General features: G+C 30.3%; 1 protein-coding gene across 1 annotated transcript; it reads left to right on the top strand.

Moving 5' to 3' along the window:
- Positions 1-1,133: 1,133 nt before the first annotated feature.
- LOC133783806 (uncharacterized) lies at positions 1,134-2,248 on the top strand. Its single transcript, XM_062223425.1, has one exon. The coding sequence runs from the start codon at positions 1,199-1,201 to the stop codon at positions 2,081-2,083; it is 885 nt and encodes a 294-aa protein (XP_062079409.1). The 5' UTR covers positions 1,134-1,198; the 3' UTR covers positions 2,084-2,248.
- Positions 2,249-9,590: the final 7,342 nt, after the last annotated feature.

The following is a 9,590-nucleotide window of genomic DNA, read 5'->3' as shown; positions in this document are numbered from 1 at the left end:
AAAAACTGCAAAACGATATTAGAAAGGACCAGGTGTTTCTTTTATTACTGTGACCACATGTTCATTTTTAGGTATAGGTAAAATTAAAGTTTTAAAAAAAATTAAACAAAATACTGCATAGGTACATGCATAATGATCACGTGTTACAGAGAGATTAAAAGTATAGAAAAAATTATAGAAAAAAGTGCATAGCTGCATAGGTAGGCCAGATTAAAAGTAAAAAAAAATTATAGAGATTTTTCCTATACATTCATAGTGTTGAAGAACAAAAAATATATTTTTCTATAGTAATTTTTTTTATAATTACCCCTATATCATTTATTAAACATTATTTATTTAGCCTCTTCAATTTTCTTTTTTAATTTTTTGGTCCCTTAAAAAAACTTTCCTGCCTCCTTTTCTGCCACAAAAAACTATTGAGTGACTTTATTATCATAAATTTGTATATACTAATGTTCACAAATCAACTATTTGAGTAAAGTACTTATTAATTCAGCTAAAATAAAAATCATTAATGATTTTGATTAGATGTTCGATAATTTCTTTCTCTGCAAGTTGTAATATTTGTGAATTATTATTTGGCCTTTTTGTACACGTGAAGTGTCTTGAAGATGTCCATTTAAAAAAAAATGTGTGGAAGAAAACTTTGAAGTGACAAGTTACTCTAATGCAATAAATTCAGAGTTAATTATATATGTATTTTAACTAATAAAATTGATTTATAGTTGAGGAAGGAAAGAGACAGATAAACTATATTATTGATGCATATAAATGGAAATGAATAATAATAATAATAATAATAATAGATCATATATTTTTTTTGTCGAATTATGTTTAATGAAATTATAACGTGCAAGCTATGTAGAGATATAGAGTGGGTATTTATATATAAAATTTGACATACAAAACTCACATAATTGTTTTGTAAAATAAAAAATTATGGAAAAGCCCACCTCAAGAACATGTAGGCCAGACTCTTTTATCATTTCTCTGCTGCACATTATTATCATATTTATATATATATATATATATCCTTATCCCACATCTTTAAATGCACACCATACATTATTCAACCTTTCAAAATCAAAATAAATTGTTTCGAGTTTTCTATAAATTAAGTCCTAAACAAGAGAATATAAGAAACAATACCAAAAATATAGACATATTCATTACCATTTTTGGGTTATTAGAGAAGGACATGGGAACTTTGGTTGGGCACGTAGCACCAGGCCTTGCTTTCTTGGTCATAGGCTTATGGCATCTCTTTAACCACACAAAGCTCCATATTCTTCACCCAAATTCCTACACTTCACCACTATGGTTCCCAACAACCAAGCTCAGATACGCCGAGCTCTTCCTCATCATGGCAAGCAGTGCAGCCTCCATCACCATGGAGCTCTTTGTTGGCCCCAAAAAGCACCAACCACTAGACCCCGACGGCACCATTCCCACCAACCATCTCCACAACTTCGAGCACGCCTCCATTTCCCTCGCCATCTTCGTCTATGCAGCCTTAGTCGTCGTTCTCGATCGAGTTCTGCCCAAGGCTCCGCGCAGCTTGGCCTACCTCCTTGCCTCGATGGCCTTTACACAAGAGCTTCTTCTCTTTCACCTTCATTCTACTGATCATCATGGCCCTGAGGGCCAATACCATTTCTTTCTCCAACTTGTCATTTTCGTGTCTTTGGCCACAACCCTAATGGGAATAGGATTCCCTAATAGCTTCGCGGTCAGTTTTGTGAGGTCTCTTAGTATATTTTTCCAAGGTGTTTGGTTTAATTTTTTGGGTGTTATGTTGTACACTCCTCAGCTTTTGTCTAAGGGTTGCTTTTTGTATGAAGAAGATGGTCGACTAGTGATCAAGTGTTTGGGAGAAGACGCACTTCATAGGGCAAAGTCACTTATAAACCTTGAGTTCAGTTGGTTCTTGGTGGGAATAGCAATTTTTGGAGTGTCGTTTTACTTGGTTATTGTTAAGATTTATGAGGATGAAAAAGTTGAGTATTTTCCTTTGGGAAGGAAAGAAGTGGAGCATGAAGGAGAAGAATTTTTAAATCATTATGATGTTGAATCTCAAAAGTAAAAAAAAAACATGCTTATCAAGGACTGCCAAATCCTATTATCTACCATTCTTAATGTCAAGTTATTTTGGATAAGACGATCAGCAAATCGAGTAGCACATCATGTTGCTAGACATTCTTGATTTTACCCTGGTTGTAGCATTTCTGAGTTTTCTATTACTGCTGAATTCCAACATCTTTTATTCAGAATGCTAATTTAATTCAAGTTGATATTTAATCTAAAAAAAAAAATTACGGAAATGTTTGGGGTGATTAGTTTAATTTGGATTTGGAAATAAAGATGTGGGAATTTGGTACATTATTATCTGTGATAGTCGTATTTATATGTTGAAAAAAGTGAATTAATTATGTGTATATGACGTGTGTTTATTTTATTATTATTTAATGTTCACTTCTGCATTATAACAAAATAATGTCAGAAAGTTCTAAGAGTAAATATATAATTAGTAATTTTGTATCCATTCTATAAATTTTGTTTTTGTTTTTGGTAATTACATCATAATTATAATTAACATATCAATTTATTCATTTTAAAATTTATATTTTTTTACATTGTTTAAAATTCTCACTAGAGGCGGTATAATTAGAGGCAGGCTAAATCCGCCTATAATGTGAAGGTTATTAGCGACGTACTAGAGGATCTGCTGCTAATAATATATATATTTTATATATAAAATATATATCAAATATTAGCGGTGAACCTATAATTATTAGAGGTGGATTATCCGCCGCTAATACTTAGGACTAAATGCCGCGAAAAAATTTCAGGCTTTATTATTTAGAATTATTAGCAGCGGGTAATTAATATTATTAGAGGCGGATTATCTGCTGCTAATAATATTAATTTAATCGTATTTATTCAACCGTTATGTTATTAGCGGCACAAGCATTATAATAGTGGCGGGCCTCACGTCAACAATGAATGTCATTTGTGGCATAAGTATTAGTAGCGGACCCAGTCCGCTTGTATTGTACAAGCTAATAGCGGCAGACTAGGGGGTCCACCGCAAATAATTTGTGATTATTTAAAAAAAATATAAAAATATATATTAGCAGCAAACTTATCATCATTGGTGGCGGATAGTCCGCCGCTAATATACCAAATGAAATGCTTGGAAAAATGTGAGGTTTTTTTTAAGATTTATTAGTGACGGATAATCACATTTATTAGAGGCAGACTATCCGCCGCTAATACTATTAGTGACAAGTAATCATTTTTATTAGCGGCGGACTACCTGCAGCTAATAATAGTATTAGCGGAGGGCCTCGCTGCTAATAATCCTGAACATTTTTAAATTTTATCACAGCCCTCGTCCTTTCTCTCTCGTTCTCTTCTCTTCACAACCACCATTAAAACTCTTCTCCTCTCTGTGAACCAAAGAAGTCTTCTCACTGTGTGCCGAAGAAACATTTGAGTCATTTTCTCTATGTGTAACTAGTAAGTAACAGTTCACATACTTTTTTTTCTTTCTTTTAAATACTTTGTCTCTAATTATTTTATCAAGAACCTAATTGTTGTTAGTAAATTTTATGTGGATTGTTTGTTAAGGTTTGATTTTTGGATTGGTCTTGGTGACTCTGTGATTTTCGGATTAGGCATGGTGGCTTTAGGAATTTCAGATTATTGGCTTGGTGGCTCGGAGGTAATTTTTTATGATATATGTTGATATCAAATCCCCAATAATCTCAAGGTTTGATGATGAATCTTGTCGATCGACATTGTATGAGTGTAGCACTGCACGGAATACTAATCCTCAAACTTACAATCAATTTGTGTGTGTGTCTTAATTCAGATAGAGGCAAATTTAAGAGTCTTCAATGACTCACCCTCTCCGAACAGGTCTAAGATATCTAATTATGTTGTTTTATGACATCTAGCTGTAATATATATTTGAGTGTAAATATTATTAAAATTATTTAATTTTGACATATTTTTTTCTATCTTCAAATATTAATTTTAATTTTAATTACAAAAAATAGTAAAAATTATAAATTTTAATGAATGATTTATTAAATTAAATTTTATGCTTTTACTTTATTGAATAGTTTAATTAATTTTCACACAATTTCTTGGATTTGGTTAAAAGTTATTTAATTACTTTATGATTTTTTTTACTAAACCTATTAAAATTTTTATTCCGTGCTTTTACTAAAATTCACAAAATCTCTAAATTTTATAATTCTATATAAAATTCGGCAGTATAATGACTGTATTATCATCTATCCCAAAATTTAAGAACCTGCAAATAACATATAAAAAAATATCTAGTCTCATAACATGCAAAGAGGAATACAAATACATTGTGAACGACTATATAATTTATAATTATTAGTCTAAATTTTATTAATTATTAAATTTTCTAATCAAAATTCTACTAAAAATTAACAATAACAAATCATCAATATTCATAAAATCTGATTTTTTACTACTAACATAACCAAAAAAAATTAAAATTAAGAACAACAACATACTAACATTAGCACCAAAAATTCTAAATTAACACTCAAATATTTAATATGTTTAATACACAAAATTTTCACCGAAACAACATAGAATCTATTTTAATAAAAAATACTAATTAATCATCTAACAATTTTCCAACTCCTAATCTCATTTTTACTAATAAATATTTTTAAAACCTAAAAATAAATACATTCACCCTAATATAATTTCAGATTTTTATTAAAACTAATATTATTTTATTTATATAAAAAACATAAATTATTCAAAAAATGAAAAAAAATTCAAACAAAACAGAAAAATTAAAAACAACTTACCAACACCTTCAATTCCTTGCAATCTTTCTCTGTAGTTCAACAAAAACCGCACCCACACCTTCAAACAAAAATTACAAAAATACATTACCATTTCATAAATAAATATATATATATATAAATGAAGAAATAAACCTTACATTTAAAAAATAGAGAGAAAACCCTTCACTTTTGGAGATTTTTGGACTTAAAAACTAAATTTTTGGGAAGAAAATGGGGGATTTCGGCGGAGAGAGGTGGAGGAACGATGTCTGAAAACAGAGGGAAAGAGAGGAAGAAGAAGGTGGTTCATGCAGCTGGGAATATTTATAAACCCTATATCAGTATAGGAACTTACCCTATTCTAGAACCGCGAAAAGGTCCCGCGAGAGCACCGTTTTTTGTAGTGATATGTAGGGTAGTGTATATAAATGGATTTATTATATGAGAGCATATTAAAACAATATAGAAAGATGCTCATGAATAATCATACATTCAAACTTATCTTATTTAATTAAGACATCAAAACCTATTAAGAACATTCGTACTTCTATAATTAAGTTGGAAGGATGAGGAAATACAACCTTAACAAAATATACAAATGAAAATCAAGATTCAATGAAGACAAGGAAAGAATAATACAAACTCTAGATGAAATATTTACAGATGATGATGAAAAAACAAGATTTGACCAAGTTTCAAAAGACCACGGGCAAAAAGACTATTTCTTCCTTCCTTCTTCATGTGTCACATGTTACCCTTGGTGGCATCTCAGCTACCACAGAGGATGACATACTGCTTAGTCATCATTATCTAGTAATCTACTTATATGGGTCCATTATAATTTTTAACTGCAAGCATAAGTAAAGACTTTATGGTACAACTTTGTACCTCTCATTTCTTATTATTTGTTTATATGTAGGTGTTGTAGCTTGCTGCAACACTCTTTACAATTGTATCTCTAAGATGATATGTTCTTGGCTTACGCTTGTGCTTCCATCTATTGTTAATGGTAATCAAAGGGCGTTCATAAAAAACCGGTCTATCGCTCATTATATTCTCATTCTTCAAGACTTGCTTAAGGGTTATAATAGGAAGGGTATTTCTCCGAGAATTCTTCTGAAGATTGACTTGAGTAAAGCTTATGATTCGATTGATTGAGACTTTTTGGAGGATCTTCTCAAAGCTTTCTGTTTTCCTTCAAAATTTATTGCTTGGATCATGATCTGTACTAGAGGTTCCACCTATTTTCTGCTCATGAATGGTAGGGTCCAGGGTAGTTTTGATGGGAAAAAGGGGCTAAGACAGGGGGACCCATGTCTCCTTTGTTTTTTGTTTTAGTTATGGAATATCTTACTCGATTGTTGCTCCAAGTGCCTTCTATGGCTGACTTTAAGTTACATCTGCTTTGTAATCGGTTGGGCTTGGTTAGTTAGTGCTTTACTGATGACCTTGTCATTTTTTGCAAAGGGGACTTTAGTTCTGTTAAGGTAATCAAACATGCCCTTGATGAGTTTAGTTCCTGTTCGGGTCTGATAGCCAATCTTTCTCAATCCCACATTTATTTTGGAGGCGTAAAGGAAGCTGAGAAGCAAAGAATTGCTGCCTTGATTAACCTTGAAGAGGGTTCATTTCCTCTCAAATACCTGGGAGTTGCACTTAGACCTACCAAATGGAGAGATGCTGATTGTTCTCTTATCATTTCTAATATGCGTTTAAAATTGCATAGTTGGATGAGTCGTCACTTATCTTTTGCAGGTCGTGCTCAACTCATTAAATATGTGTTACTTGGCATTAGAAGCTATTGGATGTCTATTTTCATTCTTCCTCAAAAGGTCGTTAAGGAGATCGACAGATTGTGTCGTAGTTTTCTTTGGGGAGGCTCTAGTTCAGCTAATAAATTGCATTTTGCGTCGTGGGAGTTTGTTTGTAGACCCAAGTGCTTCGGTGGTTTGGGATTCCGAGAGGGCAGTAACTTTAATAAAGCTTCTCTGGCCAAGTATATTTGGGTTTTATCTACTAAACAGGATATTCTTTGGGTGAAATGGATTAATGCAATTTATTTAAAGAGCCAAGATTTTTGGGACTATGAGGTGAAAGCTAATGTGAGTTGGTATTGGAAAAAATTGAATCATCTCAAAATCAGTTTTTCTCAGGATGACATCCTTGCAGCTAAAGTTTGGGTCAAATTTCGGATTGGTAAGCTCTACAACAACTTTCTTTCTCATCTGGATATGAGTAATAGTAGTTGTTATGTTATTTGGTGTAGATTGGTCGTCCCTAAACATAGATTCCTTTTTTGGCAAGCTATAAACCATCAACTTTTACCTAGAGATTTGTTGAGTATGAGGAAGATTGCTATTAATTATTTGGATTGTGCAGTTTGTGGTTATGGTAGAGACTATCATGAGCATCTCTTCTTTGATTGTCTTTATTCTCGAAAGGTGTTGCAGCAACTTCAATCTTGGCTGAGTTCGGAGTTATGGCCTCTTCAACATGTTGAATGGCTGCTTTGGGTGAACTCTAAGAGGAAAAAGTCATTGTTTTCAGCCATTACATCTGCTGTCTTGGCTACGGCTGTTTACTTCATTTGGTGGAACATGAATGTTTGTCTTTTTTAAGGGAAAGTTTTGCCTAGTTTCTCACATTGATCGGCTAATTAAGCAAGCAATTAAAGCTAGAATTCTTCTCCTAGATAGGAGAAATCTTATTCTATTTAGTAGGATGAGGATTGATTTTATATGTCAGTTGTAATTTGTTTGGTTGTTGTTCTGCTTCTCTTCCTTTGATAAAAAAAAATAATAAATCATTTTTATTTTTGTTGAAATATGTTTAATGAAATTATAACGTACAAGCTATGTAGAGATATAGAGTGGGTCTTTGTATATAAAATTTAACATGCAGAACTCACATATTTGTTTTATAAAATAAAAAATTATGAAAAAGCCCACCTCAAGAACATGTAGGCCCCACTCTTTTATCATTTCTCTGCTGCACACATATCACATATATATATATATATATATATTCTTATCCCACATCTTAAAATGCACACCAAACATTATTCAACCTTTCAAAATTAAAATAAAATAAAATTTACACTCATATAAATACAAAAGTTTATAATTAAATATAATAGTATCACACTCATATGAATACAAAAATTTATAAAAAAATAATAAAATATTTATAGCTTGATAAATAATGTTTCACTATATATAGAGAAATACTATTCATTTAAGTAAAAAAAAAATTTACATTACCCATTAAAAGAATATTTAACAATTTTTTATCTATATTATAAAAAATAAAATATTTTACCTACTCCATTAAAAGTGCTCCAAAGTTTCTCAACTACAATTTAAATTTATTTAAAAAAAACTACAAAACAATATTAGAAAGGACCACGTGTTTCTTTTACTGTGACCACATGTTCATTTTTATGTATGGGTAAAGTTAAAGTTTTAACAAAAAATTAAACAAAAAAACTGCATAGGTACATGCATTATGATCACGTGTTACAGAGAGATTAAAAGTATAAAAAAAATTATAGAAAAAGCCGCATAGACATTATAGCCTCTTCAATTTTCTTTTTTACTCTTTTGGCCTCTTAAAAAAACTTTCCTGCCTCCTTTTCTGCCACAAAAAACTATTGAGTGACTTTATTATTATAAATTAGTATCTACTAATGTTCACAAATTAACTATTTGAAGTATAGTACTTATTAATTCAGCTAAAATAAAAATCATTAATGATTTTGATTAGATGTTCAATAATTTCTTTCACTACTCTTGCAAGTTGTAAATCTTTGAAAGCAATCACAATATAATTTTTGTGAATTATTATTTGGCCTTTTTGTACACGTGAAGTGTCTTGAAGATGCCCATTTTTAATTAAAAAAAAAAAAGAAATGTGTCGAAGAAGACTATATATTTTAATAATAAAATTTTATAAGTAATGGAATACCTACCAATATAAAAAAAATAAGTATAAAATTACAATATTTAACATTAAATATATTTATCACTAAAAATAAGTTTACACATAAAAATGTAATATTTTGAAAGCGAAAATTTACTCTAATGCAATAAATTCAGAGTTAATTATGTATTTTAACTAATAAAATTGATTTATAGTTGAGGAAGGAAAGAGATAAACTATATTATTGATATACATGGAAATGAATAATAATAATATATCATTTTTTTTTGTTGAATTATGTTTAATAAAATTATAAAAGCATCATTAATGGGCGTGACCAAAATTAGTGTTTATGTTAAAGTAAGTCCTTAAACAAAATAATGCATATTCAACTTTAATATTTGGCAACCTTCCCATTATTAATAATGTTGCTTTGTTTTTCTTTTATTATTTTTAATTAAAAATTATATTAATTAAATATAATATTAAATTTTGTATTTTTTCAAAATAGCATCTTAGCCCGCCATAACATTGGAGATGCTCTAATGTGCAAGCTATGTAGAGATATAGAGTGGGTATTTATATATAAAATTTAACATGCAGAAGTCACATGTTTGTTTTATAAAATAAAAAATTATGGAAAAGCCCATCTCAAGAACATGTAGGCCCGACTCTTTTATCATTATATATTTATATATCTTTATCCCACATCTTCATATGCACACCATACATTATTCAACCTTTCAAAATCAAAATAACTATTGTTTCGAGTTTTCTATATATTAAGTCCTAAACAAGAGAATATTGATCATTACCATTTTTGGGTTATTAGAG

Source organism: Humulus lupulus, chromosome 6 (assembly GCF_963169125.1).
Source record: "Humulus lupulus chromosome 6, drHumLupu1.1, whole genome shotgun sequence".
Classification (NCBI taxonomy): Eukaryota; Viridiplantae; Streptophyta; class Magnoliopsida; order Rosales; family Cannabaceae; genus Humulus; species Humulus lupulus.
Note: the sequence above shows the minus strand (reverse complement) of the source record. Positions and strands in the feature narration are given on the sequence as shown.